This window comes from Neolamprologus brichardi, chromosome 19, assembly GCF_056152115.1.
Source record: "Neolamprologus brichardi isolate AB-2024 chromosome 19, ASM5615211v1, whole genome shotgun sequence".
Classification (NCBI taxonomy): Eukaryota; Metazoa; Chordata; class Actinopteri; order Cichliformes; family Cichlidae; genus Neolamprologus; species Neolamprologus brichardi.
Genome location: NC_142122.1, coordinates 3,751,272 through 3,766,257, shown reverse-complemented (window position 1 = coordinate 3,766,257; position 14,986 = coordinate 3,751,272). Strand labels below are relative to the sequence as shown.

The 14,986-nt window shown below is 40.1% G+C and overlaps 1 protein-coding gene across 1 annotated transcript in view; it reads right to left on the bottom strand.

The window, feature by feature from the left end:
• The window catches only part of syt14a (synaptotagmin XIVa), a 60,955-nt gene that overhangs the window by 23,328 nt on the left and 22,641 nt on the right, over positions 1-14,986 (bottom strand). The window contains exon 3 of the mRNA XM_087832760.1: positions 3,257-3,409. Within this exon, the coding sequence (XP_087688886.1) occupies positions 3,257-3,409 (153 nt within the window). The remainder of the gene's footprint in view (positions 1-3,256; positions 3,410-14,986) is intronic.

Genomic DNA, 14,986 nt, shown 5'->3' with positions numbered 1-14,986 from the left:
GGACAGACAACCATTCACACTCACATTCACTCGCACATTTACACCTAGTGGTAATTTGGATTATCCAATTAACCTATCCCCACAAGCTGCATGTCTTTGGACGGTGGGAGGAAGCCGGAGTACCCGGAGAGAACCCACACAAACACGGGGAGAACATGCAAACTCCACACAGAAAGACCCCCGCCGTTAATCATTAAATTGAAAAAACAAAATAAAAACAAAGAACCTTTAGAAGTGACCAAATCAACAAACTAGTACATTTTTTAAAAATAAAAGGAAGAATTCACTGGAAGAGCTGAAAAAAAACCCCACAGAAGATGACTAAAGTGGATGATGACAGGCTCAAAAGGTTGAAGGACGTCATGAAGGATTTGAATGTAGCTGAATGAAGGTCGATGAAGTTCATAATTTGCAAAATGAACATTGCACTGTATTTAATAAGAGATTAAGTCTAAAAGCTCATCAGGTCGAGTGTTTGGTACATTTATTAGACCGCCTGTCATAACAGCAAGAAAACACAAGTTATTTAGAAAAAGCTGTTTAAAATAAAAATGATATTTATCAGGTAAAAAACAAAGTGAATTCTTGTTTTAACACCCAAATCTGAGCGGACAACCACCAAAAATAATTTTTCTGTTCAAGAAAGCAAATAAATGATGGAGAATCTGGCATCTTAATCGAAAACAAATAATGTGCATTACTTTGTTTTTCTGCTGTTTCTAAACGAGTAAACTTGAAAATGTTTGGATAACAACAATAATTATATTTTAGCATGAAAGAATATGATTAAAGAGCTTGTGCACACTGGTGGAGTAACCATTACAAAAACATAAAATTGATTTTGAGAAGCACCAATACTGTTAATTCAGAACATCTGAGGATTAAACCTCACACTGGGTGATGGTCTAACAGGTTTTGTAAGCACTACATGTTTGCTGATCTGATGGGATGTCCTTCCATAGACAGCATTTTGAAACCAGAGGAGATGCCCCCTGCTGGCTATTAGATGGAATTCAGGTCTAAGACAATTTTACTTTGGCTTCACTTTAAGAAGCATCTTTTTTATATATAAAAATAAACACCGTACGGGTGGACACGACAGATAAAATCAATGAGGGAAAAATATCATTGCACTGGTTCTGGCAGCTGCAGCTTATTGGATCATTCTGCACAGAAAGCTCGTGATCGCTCAGAAAAGCCTTTGATAAGTCACTGCAGTGAAAACAGAAGAGCCCTGTGATTAAAAAGGAACATCTGCACCCTCATCCTGTGATATTACTCTCTCCTTTTGGTTTCTCCTCCACCAAATTACCTCCATCACACATCCAGCGTGACGTAGTGACTGAATTCAGAGAAATTTACAAGATGTTTAAAATTCTGCTTGTGCTTTCAGTCTGTGTGTCATTTACTCTGATGTCATATACTCTGATGGGTTTTCTTGTTGTTCTTGCCAACACTTTCTACTGGAATTATCACTCAATGCGACTTTTTCTTCATCACATATTAAATTTAAATCTCTTCTAAATTCGAGCATTTATGGACTAAAGCATCCTTTAAACGAGTCATAAATCTGTCAAATGCATAAACTCATTTAGTTCAGTTAACTGATGGTTAGCCAAATCTGCTCACCTGCTTTGGTTGTATCAATCCTGCAACAATCATGCAACTTTCAATTAATGCCTTTTAAGTCACAACAACATGCTTTCATCAATGCTTTTAAAAAAGAGCTTCCAAATTTATTTATTAGCTGTGCCGTGACAGACTGGCAGCCTGGCCAATGGCGGATGAGATATTCTCCAGGTGTTCTCCTACACGCCAAAATGAGATTTTTGTTGTTTTAAAAGCTGAACAGGTGACACGTTTTGAAACTACTACAAAGGTTGAAAAGAAACTGGATAGATTTGTAACAGGTGTGTTTTACAAAAGCTAATGGACGTGATCTGAACACAAAGGCACAAATTGCCAGAGCCAATTTGCCTTCCACTGCAGGAAGTCGAGGGCGTCTCAATAAAAGCTGCTGCGTTTTCACAATACCATTTAAGAGACCCTTAAACAGGCAAACGTGTGATTCCACACGGAGGACAGATTGAGATTGAGTGAACCAAGATTTTCAATAGTCTAAACTTTGAACGTGTGCAGCAACCTGAAGTCACAGTGAAGGCTGTTTGAACAGTAATGAAGATTATTTCCAATAATGAAGCTGCCATGGTGCTCTGTGCAGTTGTTACACAGCTGACAACTATTCATGGAAAACATAAAAGACTTTTTTTTTTATCTTTACTATCTTTAAATATTCAAACTCTAAGTCAGGCCTCGAGGGCCGGTGTCCTGCAGGTTTCAGATGTGTGCTTGATCCAACACAGCTCATTTAAACGGCCAAATTACCTCCTCAACATGTCTTGAAGTTCTCCAAAGGTCTGATAATGAACTAATCATTTGATTCAGGTGTGATATCTAAAACCTGCAGGACACCGGCCCTTGAAGCCTGGAGTTGGACATCCCTGCTTAAGTGGTCACTTAAAGACTACAGTTAGTTACACGTCCTCTCAATTAGAATAAAGTATTTCTCAATGTGATGCAGATGCTCAGTGAGGGTATAATTAAAATTAGGGAAAGAAACACAATAAAGCAGAGAATAAAAAGTGAAGTGAAGTCAGGAAGCTAGTTTTTTGTCACTGTAGCTTTGTATTTTTTCCAGCAGGGGGCAGCACAGCTTTTAAAATAACCCAATCCGTGGTTGCTCTGCAAACCTTCCCACTAACTCAACATACACTCCCACTTACAACATGCAGTCTTCAATACATACATCTTTAACAAACAGAATCAGGACACTGTAAACTGTTTTTTCAACAGATTGGTGACAATTCGAACTAATATTTGTCTCATGTGTCAAAACAGCCACTGTTCCAAATCTGTCCACACAGAAGGTCATTGAGATTAGTCACTTTGCTGCGTTACACTGCCTCCCTTTGTTTTCTGCAGATGGCTTCTCTGAGTCGAGCAAACTCCCTGTGTGGGCTCCCGGGGGGCACCAACCTTTTAAACCTTTGAAGCCCCCCGTGGGCAGATGACAAGTAAACAGTCCTACAGCTGTCAGTAACAGTAATCCCAGCATGGGCTGAGAAAGGCCAGTGTCAGTGGAAAATGCCTCCATGCAGAGGCCGGGCCTCGTGCTGGGATCAAAGGCACTAAAGAAGATCAGATGTGAAAGAAAGACAACCAAATGTGCTTTCATTTTAAATGTATGCATGCTCACCTTGCAGCTCAGTGGTTTTCCTGAATTCATCAAGGCACTGAAGGCTTCCTGGGTTCTCTAGTGCCAACTTATTGTTGAGGTACCAAAACAGGAACGTCATGAGGATGATGAAGAGTCCGATGGCTGTCAGAAACCCCAGCACCTCTGGAGAGACTAGAAAACAAATACGCATTTTTAAGTATCAAAACGTGACTACTTAAGCTGTTTTTAGCCTTAAATAGATAGATATAATTTTTTATATAGATATAATTTTTTTATTTCGAACATGCAAATATAATTGAAATAACAACAGAAAAAAAACAAAAAACATGTATATGTCTGTATATATCTTTGTCTAGAGAATGTGTGTGCTCGAAAAGGAGTAGGAGGAAGTTTACACTTTTCTTGTTCCTACCCCCTTATTTCAAATTTCATTGCTTACAAATCCATATCCAGGATTCAACATTATTTGATCATATATGGCTAACTATGTACAAGTCTAACACATTGAACATACACAAATAAAAACCATTTCAGCACGTAAACCAGCACAACAACAAACTACATTTTTACATAAACTAATCACCCTGTCTATAACACCCGCTTAATCTCTGAGCTTGTTTTATATCTATGTGACAAACACCTTAATAAAAACGTAAGGTTGGGTTACTCAGGCCCTGATCTATAAAAAAAATCTAATGTAGTAGGTTGTCATGTTGTAAGAAATGGTAATAATGGTAATAATTTATTCACACCCGCTTTCACTTTTTCTGAGCTAAAAAAATATTCAGAAGAAGTGAGAGTTAAGTGAAACCTAGATCCTCTAATGCTAACAGGACATCACCTCTTTGCAAAACATCTGCAAAATCAGCAGGTGAACACAAAGCCAGCAGCAAAGAATGTAGAGTGATGTTACAGATGAATGTATGAGCCAAATATTTAACAGGGAACAGAATAAGTGCCAAAAAAAGCAGTCCAACTTCAACTCTCCATTTCTATCTGTATCTATTTCTACAATAAAATCGACGTGACATCTGACTTTTTACTTTTCCACACTGACAGAGTTTTTCATGTGTTTCAAAATAAGGAATTCTGTCAGTGTGTAGGACTAAGAGACTGAAGTTAGCCTAAGGTTAATCTTTGTGCTTTTCACTCATAATTATAAAACATTTCAGGTCCTCTTGGTGAGTAGAGGAAAAAAAAACATAATAAATAATTTTTAGATCAGTTATTAAGTAACGTGTGATATATGTTACTTTTTAGAAAACGAACACAAATTACATTAACCAGTTGTTAAAGATAAAAAAATTACTAATGTCCACATTCACAAACATCTTAGGTGTACAGTTAGAACACATCTGGGCTCTACCTGAAACCTTTGCTGGGTACAACGCAGAAAAAACATCTGTATTGTGTCAGTATTTAGCATCTGACAAAAAAACACTTCTACAAACAATGCAGATGAGAGACACAGAGGCAAAGAAACCGGAGTGAAGGAGACACTCAGAGGGGTTGTGTCACTGTATAAACGCAACCTGTTGGTTGCCATAGTGACAGGTTCAGGTGCAGTATCACACGGACCCCCAGACGCACGGGCGAGTCAGATCTCATTAAAGGCAGCACTGAGTGCCGCACATCAGGAGATCCAGTTAGGTCTGGACACAAACATCATTAGCGAGGCTTTGTTACGCCAGAATGAACCTGCCCAGGTGATACATGTATCCTGACCGCACTGGTGACAAACAAATACAAATGCATGACCTTCAGCTACATGTATGACCTTCTGGCATCAGGATGGAGGTGCAACGCCATCGCAGACGGTTAAACGTCAGGATGCTTTTCTATTGTCTCCATCAGTGGCATCAAAGTGATCAAATAAGCCTATCATCTTTGTCCTAAACCACTTTTTTACTAAAGAAGGCTGATTGTCAGATTTAGCTGCAGTCAGCCTTCAGAGACCTGCTGTCACCACCTGCAGCCAGTTCAGAAGATTTTTTTTAGCCTTTCACTAAGGACAACTCATCTGTAACCAGAGGGTTCACTTCACTTGTTGGACTGTCTGCCTGAAGTGAGCGGTTATAACTGTTAAATATAAAAACACGGACAATACAAGGACGGAAACCTCCATGCAACAATGGAAAAAATAGGTGGTTGACCAGTGAATGTGTTGATTTTTTTTTTGCATTCAACAACCAACTGCATGTAGTTGCAGCAACCAGCTGGTCATCCAGATGTTGCGCGTAAAACAGTCGTTCAATCACAAGGCAATTGCACAGACAAATGCATTTACATCGCCAACATGTTGCGAGCGCAACTCATGTGCCACAGGGCGATAGGGGACTCAGCTCAACTGATTGACAGCCGTCGTATTCTGGTTATTCTGGTAACTGTGTCGCTAATTTTGGAGGGTTTACAGAATTCATGCTTCAAACCTACGAGGTGCTGGGTGAACTCTTAATTCACCTAGCTGACAACACAAGCTCTGAGAAACATAGCATGGTTGCAGCACAGTGTAAAAATGAAGTATTTGGTATATTTTTTAGATATGGTTTAAAATGCCAACTTCTGTTTGGCAACTCTCTGGCAACAGACTGCAATCTTAGGTTCAAATCCACCCCTGACCATTTTCTCCTCCTCATTTTGTTGCTCATCCTGTTTTGTCAACTAAAGGGGAAAAAATGGAACTTTTAAAGGTTTTGACGATAAAGATGATAAAGATGATAAAGAGCCCTTTTAAAGGTGTCTGGATCCAGATCAACTTCAAAGGTTAGTCAGTACTAAGCAGGGCCGAGCCAGATTTCTACTGAAATGTTTATGAAACACAGTTTTGAATAATCCTGTTTACAAGCTAAACTAATCCCAAAATCTCGCTGAAGTCAAAATTTAAAATGAGGGACAATTTCTCCTTTTTCCCAGCATAACGAGAAACATTCAGAATGGTCTCAGCTATGATGCCTGATAGATCAACCATCTTAGTGACACGACAGACTGCAGCCGTGCTAACCAGAAGTGCTATTAGACAATAAACACTACAATGGAAGTAAAGCGCCTATTAAAGCCAATAAAGGCACTCATTAAAGCCATTTTTAACAAGTGTGACGCATGTTCTTACAGAATGATTATGTCTTACACTACAAAGCTTTGCAAAGAGGCTGCTCAATGGATGATAAAACTAGCAGATTCACTGTGGTGTCTAATGGAATCAAATGTTTCCTCAGTGCCGCAGAATTGCTTTGCATTCAGAACATGTGGGGACGAACGGGGGATTTTACCTCTGAAAGCTGCTCGCTCAAACACTTCATACACAGAGAAAGTTTGTGACAGAGAGAAAACTTTAGCAGCAGTCTGTATGCTTTCTGTCATCCACCTGAATACTGGTGAGCATACAGAGTGGTGCACAGCGGTGATGGTGAGAAGAATTTAGAACCCAGGATGCAGCGAACGAGAAATAAATGTTCAATGTTCTTTCCAAAACTTGAAAGGGTTTAACATGCTACACCTACACCTGGCTCCTGCATTTCACATAATGCAACCAATCGTTACTTATAGATGTATAAAAGATGGATCCAGCTGCTGTGGTAGGATCCATCTGTTTTTGAATGTCATTAAGAAGCTTCAGGATGAGTATTTTCACTGGTGGGTTGTAAATTTTACTGTGAACCCAGAACCTATAACATATCCTAGATAATCCTAGTGATACGTATAATGCATATACACATAAACACATAAAATGAACTTAACATGTTTGATATGATCAGAATGGAGTGACCGAGCCCATCAAATCATCAATAAAACATTTTCCCATATTCTTCTATAGCGTCAGAACTCGTGTTTGCAACCTCAGTCATCGCCCCCTGGTGGTCGTTATAAAGAATGCAGATTTAAGGCCATTTTGCGTCAACTTGACTTCAGATCTAAAAGCTACATCTATCATCTACATCATCATTCAAATACACATCAAGGAGGTCCATTTAGAGAACATTTCCTCAAACAAAAGTCCAAAATGTAAAAGCCAGCATGCATTAGAATTCAATGCAATAAACTTTGATACAACTATTAGGCTACTTCCGTGTCTTTTCTCCGTTTCCCTGACTTGTTTCTTTGGATGCGTCTATATGAGTTACAATGCATGCAACTAGCTTGTATTTCCTGTGTACAAACACTGTAAAAACAAAAGAAAATGCTGATTAAAATAACTAAACTGTAATTGCGGGAAAAGTTGTGCAGAGTAAAATAAAAAATGCAGCACTAGGTCTGGGTCTGTAAAGAACAGTCCACCTATTTTTTTCAATGCATGTGGATACACATCTTTCACCAGTCATACATAATAATCTATTTGACCCAAAGAATCATGGGTGTACTGACATACGCCCATGAATGATGGGGTGGCAGAGGTACTCAGCAGCAGCCAATACGTAAAAGAATAAACGTCTGAGAAGCGCTTGCTTTACAATATTTCATGCACAGTCACAAAAGTGGAGAGACGGAGCAGGTTTTCAAGTGCAATGGGAGACTTTAGATTACTGCTGAGCTCATTTACCATGATGAATGCAGCTCTACATGTAAAAGTCCATTTTGTTCAATTAAACCAAGCTGCTGCCTTTCTTACAAATGGGAGATAATGAGCCCATCTGGCAAGAAAGTACTTAGAAGACGTGTTTCTCCATTAGCGGCAATGATGACTGGTTCTCTGTTATTTTTAATTCCAATATAATGGCTGTAACAATTAACTGGTTTTAGCCATTAGTGGCACCAAGAGGAAAGAACTTGCACTGGTTTCAGTCTATTGTGTGTTTGTCAAGATTGAATAAAACCAGGAAAAACACGTCTGTTCTTTTAAAGGGGAACTATTATGCTTGTCCTTACTTTTGTAATATTTTACACTATTCAGAGTTTCTGCCAGGAAGTTGTTAAGCCCAGTGGCTTTGACTAGCAAAATTAATGAATGTGCTATAACACTAACTGATAGGTGCATCTCCTCAGACGCAGCGACAGGCAGTGGGGTTTATTTCCCATTTTACGGACCAGTGACAGAACTCTGCATCAACTTAACATCATTCCTACAGCCAAGAATGAGCTGGTCGATCGTATTTTGTCATCACTGGGAATCATCTTACCAGGTAAAACAAATCTTTTTACCAATTTTAAGTTTTTTTTAGTTTTCTCAAGCTGGTGTTTATTTCAGTCTTAGACAGGTGGTGGTGTTCATATTAAAGAGGGCTGAAGCGTCTAATAATGAGATCACCACATGTACTTACTACTTGCTTACTATTACTAGCCCCGCCCACCAGCTTTTCAAACCATTGGTTTACAAAGACACAGACAACCTGTAGTTAAATTCAGTCTTTATTTAGAAAGCACAGTGACCTCGAGGTATTTTATACTGTAAAGTAAAGACCCCACAATAATATAGAGACAACCCTAACAATCAGAAAACTGCCTCTAAGCAAGCACTTGGCAACAGTGGGAACTAAAAACTCCCTTTAACAGGAAGAAACCTCCAGCAGAACCAGAAGGCTCAGGGAGAGGCACCGTCTGCCGTGACCAGAGATGGGCAGTATCTCTGGGTTTTTTTTGCGAGAATGTCTCATGACAATGACGTAGGCGAGTGCGACGTTCGTGACAACAGCTGTGTGCAGAGCAACAACGGATCGAGTACGGGAGAGAGTATGAGCGTGCAGTGTTTAAAGCGTGGAAGTACTGACCTTACTTTGAGTTTGATTCCATAAAAAGTGACAAAAACATTAGTGTCCGTTGTGCGTGGGAAGAAAACTTCTTTTTACAGCGAAAAAAACCCTAAACTTCCGAACAAGCACCGAGTAGCTACGACGTAATGGGAAACTCACAGAGAAACTCGCGGATTCTTCCACTGACCACTGCGGCACACCTGCACCAGGGTAAACCTCCGCCTACCCAACTCCTGCTTTACAGGTGAAAATAGAGCAACAGGACCGCTAGTCTTTGACTTTATTTATTTTCTGCTGTGTTTTACTTGCATCTATTTGAAAAACTGAGTGTAAACACAAAAAAATATATATTTTATTTTATGTGCTGGAATGTGCAGAAAATAGGTTTAAATATTAAACAAATTTCTTCCAGTCAGAGAATGTTGCATATAATTAAATTTTTGCTTGATGCATAAAGTTAAAAGGTTAAAACTAATAAAACAAGTTTTAAAAAGAGACTTTTCCATTTGATTACATTTTGTATGATGGATTATGTAGAAAAAGTAGAATTGGGCTGAACGATCTATCACTTTATCACCTATTCAGGTTGTAAACTGTGTTTTTAAAAAGTAACTAAGTAATTTATTACTTTTGAAAATAAGTAATCAGTAAAGTAACAGGATTACTTTTTGGGGGAAGTAATCAGTAATTAGTTACTGATTACTTTTTTCAAGTAACTTGACCAACACTGGCCGCGACTGACTCGGGTTGATGGACGAGAGACTGAGGGCGACAGTTTTAGATGCAAAGAGCCTTCCAGCTCTATATAGGTCTTTAGGGAAACAGCTCCTAGACTTTAAACACTTTCCTGATGCGTTTATGGCCTCAGTCACTTTTTTGGGTTGGACTGAATAAAAACAATCAGACCATTTTGTAAATTTTGATCATTCTGTTTCAGAAAGGAGGATTATCTGCGATGTGCTCTCATGACTTGTGATTAATTTGTTATTGACAAGTTGTTAGCAGTCAGTTCCTCTCCTCGTTCCTGACATAAACTTTCAAAATATGTACGTGGCAACGAGTAAACTCTTATCTGAAGGCTTTCAAAAAGGACTTCACAATGCTGCATAAAGGCCCAGTACAAGTTAAACCCAGATGTTTATTGAACTCTGAATCATGCAAATCTAATCTATTAGAGTTCAAAATGAAAAATACAGATCTGGAGCTTATTTTACGCATGACATCGTGCCAGTTAAGCTTAAGTAATTGTTGCTTTAACAACAAGACTGCTACACAAAACAACCAGACTCTTTCACATCTAAAGAAGCAGAAGACAGTTACATAACCTGACGTGTGCTTATTTCCACCTGATAATTCGTCTGTTAGCCTTAAAACATGTGTGCATGTCAGGAAAAGTGGCAGATTTTAATTTTGTTGTCCTCTTTGTCTGTAACGAGCCGATTATTGTTGGTAGCTTTCAGTGTCTGGTCACACGGCGCTAAGGGAGCAGGAGGCGTTCTCTCATGGGAATGCCTGTCTGCTCACACTGTACCAGCTTCTCACTGTTGACTGAATTATTCACAGCACAGATGGAGCGGGAGGGATCCTGCTCTGTATAATTCCCCAAATGCCTCAAACAGGGAAAAGAATATTAAATCGTAGAAATCTACAGTGAGTTTCACTCCTGACTTCAAACTACTATATATTTTTATTTTATCTACACATAAACTGCATCATACTTCTTTCATCTGCTAAAAAACAAAACATTTCATTAAAAAAAAAGCTTTTTTAATTCCACAGCAAAACTGGTGCTGTGTGAAAGTGTGGGTGCTGTGTGGTATAAGCTGTCTAACATCATTTATCATTTTCCTGTTGGACTTACTTCACCAAATAAGCCAGATTCCATTAAAATACTGAGAATAGCCCCGTGTGTGGGACTGACTGATGACTCACTGGACGATTAAACAATAACCGACTGTGTTACACAAGAAGCACAGAGAACAATTATGTGGGAAAGAAACCCTGTAACAGCTATAAAATGTACCGAACACCTTTGGAAAGAGCCACTTTTTGAAAATTAATGTGTGAAGTGAATTAACAGGGAGTATTTCAACCAAGTACTTTAGAAAATACACATATTTGGCATTTCCTGCAGCATAACTCATGCTTTCCTCCCCATGGCAACAGATCAATGAAATCAGTTCAGGATTAAACTATGAGTATCAGAAAATACAAAAACTTGTATGTGCAGTTTTCACAAACCGGGAAAGATTTTATGAAATTAACAGGTGTTTCTGTTAATGGAAAAATAAACCCTCTTAATAGTGATTTTTCCACCCCAGAAATGGCACCACTGTCAGATTATAATGCTGCAAATATATAAATACTGCAACACTTTGTGGGTCACAGGCTCACCCACAGCTGTGCTCCCTTACATGTTTACAAATGAAGAGAAATCCTGTGATTCTTTATTTGGATCGAATATCGTTCTGATAATGAATTCATTAGCTACATATACGTATATACAATCAGCCACTTCATCAGGTACACCTTGCTAGTACCCGTCAGACCTCTTCAGATGGTGTTAACAGACCTCTCTGCACTGAATCATACTTGTTATTAACCTCTCTCTCTCTTCCACAGCATGTCTTTATCCTGTCTTCCTTCTCTCTCCCCAACCAATCACAGCAGATGGCCCCGCCCCTCCCTGAGCCTGGTTCTGCTGGAAGTTTCTTCCTGTTAAAAGTTTTTCTTTGAGGCGACTGTTGTTGTGATTTGGCGCTGTATAAATAAAATTTAATTGAATTTTACCCTCAGAGCTGTATTATTCCTTAATGGCATAGATTAGCAGCTATCATGACAGCATGCAGATTTATAGGCAACACATCCATTATGTGACCCCCCGATTCTACCACATCCCAAAGGTGCTTTGTTGTATTGAGACCTGATGACTATGGAGGCTATTTGAGTGCAGTGCCTTCATTGCTGTGTATAAGAAACCAAATTGAGATGATTAGAACTTGGCTGGTGCATTAAATTGCCATCAGAAAATACATAATTTTTGGTCATAAAGAGATGGATATGGTTAGGAGAATTACTCAGGATTTCTAGGCACAGCCAAGTGGCAGAGGGCTTTCACTTCGGTGGCCTCAGAATCTCATCTCTGCTTTTCGCGGATGATGTGGTTCTGTTCGCTTCATCGGGTGATGTCCTCCAGCTCGCACTGGAACGGTTCGCAGCCGAGTGTGAAGCAGCGGGAATGAGGATCAGCACCTCCAAATCTGAGGCCATGGTTCTCAGCCGGAAAAGGGTGGCGTGCCCACTTCAGGTCGGGGATGAGTTCCTGCCCCAAGTGGAGGAGTTCAAGTACCTCGGGGTCTTGTTCGCGAGTGATGGGAGAAGGGAGCCGGAGATCGACAGACGGATTGGTGCTGCGGCCGCAGTGATGCGGACGCTGCACCGGTCAGTCGTGGTGAAGAGGGAGCTGAGTGTAAAAGCGAAGCTCTCAATTTACCGGTCGATCTACGTCCCTACCCTCACCTATGGCCACGAGCTGTGGGTAGTGACCGAAAGAACGAGATCGTGGATACAAGCGGCGGAAATGAGCTTCTTCATTGCTTAGAGATAGGGTGAGAAGTTCAGCCATCTGGGAGGGGCTCAGAGTAGACCCGCTGCTCCTCCATATTTAAAGGAGCCAGCTGAGGTGGTTCGGGCATCTGACAAGGATGCCTCCTGGGCGAGGTTTTCCGGGCATGTCCCACCGGCAGGAGGCCCCGGGGCAGACCCAGGACACGCTGGAGAGATTATATCTCTCGGCTGGCCTGGGAACGCCTTGGTGTTCCCCCGGATAAGCTGGAGGAGGTGGCTGGGGAGAGGGAGGTCTGGGCTTCTCTGCTTAGGCTGCTGCCCCCATGACCCGGCCCCGGATAAAGCGGAAGAAGATGGATGGATGGAATTACTCAGGTACACTGTGGCATTTAAATGATGCTCAGTTGGTACTAAGAGATGGCAGATTTCTGATCAAATCATTCATCTATTGTCCATTTTTGTTGAGCCTGAGTGAGATGTACTCTCAGTTCCTGTGTCTGTTCTCATATGACAGAAGTGGCATCCAGTGTGGTCTTCTGCTGCTGTAGCCAATCAGCTTTAAGGTACAACGTCTGGGTTGCAACAAGCGTATGTTTGAGTTAGTCCTCTCCAACAGCTCAGAGCAGAGCTCCTTCTGTGTGACGAGCAAAAATGTTTTTCTTTTACTTTTCTTGATCCTGTTTTACTAAAATAACTAAATTAGGTTTTACTAGTTATGCACATATTTAACACTTTGTCATGTGAAGTGTTTAAACCATGCCTCATGTTGCTTCAGGCAAAACTGATTGGCTCCCATTATCCTTCTCAGAGTGAGGAGTAAAGCTCAATTTAATTCTGGTATTGGATGGGTACTCCGTATCAGCAGTAATTCAGAGATTTAATTAGATTTAATTAAAAATTGATTCTCCAGTCACTGGTGAATGCAAAAGAAAAGGCACAATGAAAATTGCATTTCGCTTTAATCAGTGTAAGAAAAGCAATTGGCTTCAACTCCTCAAAAAACAGTTAAAAGATGACAACCACCTCCCTGGTTGAGGAGATCCAACAGTTTTCATGTTCGTCTAAAATAAAACTCCTGTAGCTGCCAACATTTCACACCAGTGGGAACCAATAATTACAACCAGAAAAGCTTTTTAATAGTTTAACATTCAATGCAATGACAGCAAGAGCCAGAGGCTTTCATTTTACAATGTCAGGTTTTCTAAAAGGACACAGTGGATGAACTACATTCACGTGATGCTCCAGGAGAGGACATTGCTGGATAAAGTCTGATCCGTCCACATGCAAACTGTCATCAAGAACCAAACCTCCTCAAATCCACAGACACCCACACACTCCACAGGCAGCTCATAAGCACTCTCAGCACTCCCATGCAAACTCCCACACATACTCTGAAGCACATTACCCACAGAGTAGCCACACACATGCAAACACACAACACATACACCTGTGGTAGTTTCAAACAAATGGATTAAACCCAATTATGTGATGCACGCACACACACACAAACACACACACACACTTCTACAAGCAGACCACTCAGCTGCCTCCTCCATCATGATCAGGACCTTCTGCAATCACTTGTGCATATTTATTTTTTGGTTTGAAATACTTTATGAACACGAGTATGCTGTGGTAAAAGAGAAGTACTCTGTACTTTCACTGAACATGCCAAGTTGCAACTCTTCTAGTTAACTTGATTTATTAGTGTGTAAAAATGCAAAAAACAAAATAAATAAATAAAAAATCTGGCAAGTCAGGAACGTCAATACATGAGCTGCATCGAAAACAAACCATGTCTGCTCACCGAGAAATGACTATGAGCAGGATTTGTTATTAATATATGACAGTGAGAAATTATTACTAAGGTTAACCACGCATTGGAGGGTATAAGCATCCTGGATTTTTTTAGGTAACCCAAAAAAGACAAAAGCAGCCTGCACACTTCTTGGCTCCAAGTAATCGATCTTTAGGAGCTTCCTCAGGCAACACTGTGCACACCTCTCTCTTTTTTCTGCAACATCCTCTCACTTCCGATATTCTTCACCAAATCAATTGATGTCTTTGTTATATAAGGATAAAAAATGAGAGAAATATATCCAGTGAAAGCTCTTAGCAGACGTATCACCCTGCTAAATCCTTAGCCTCTTCCAAGACACAAGTGTGAGGATCTCTATTACTGTAAAGGTCATATCCAACCTTTAAATGTCACTTCCCTTTGTTGGCAAAAGCCGTGATGTTCACAGAACCACCAAGAAGATGCAAATGGTATCAGGTGACATTTAAACGGGTCTCATTTATCAGTTTGTTCAGAGTTTCATTTCAAACTCTGCTTTCATCATTTGTAATGTTTCCGGTCGCTTCCTTACTGATTGTGAAACCGTCTCCTGGACGTCAAGACTTGTGTGGAAAATGCACTAAAAGACGCATGTAGAGGTTTCGCTTTAAAAGATGAATTCGTTAAACAACAAATTAAGTGCCTTAATTTATATTTTTG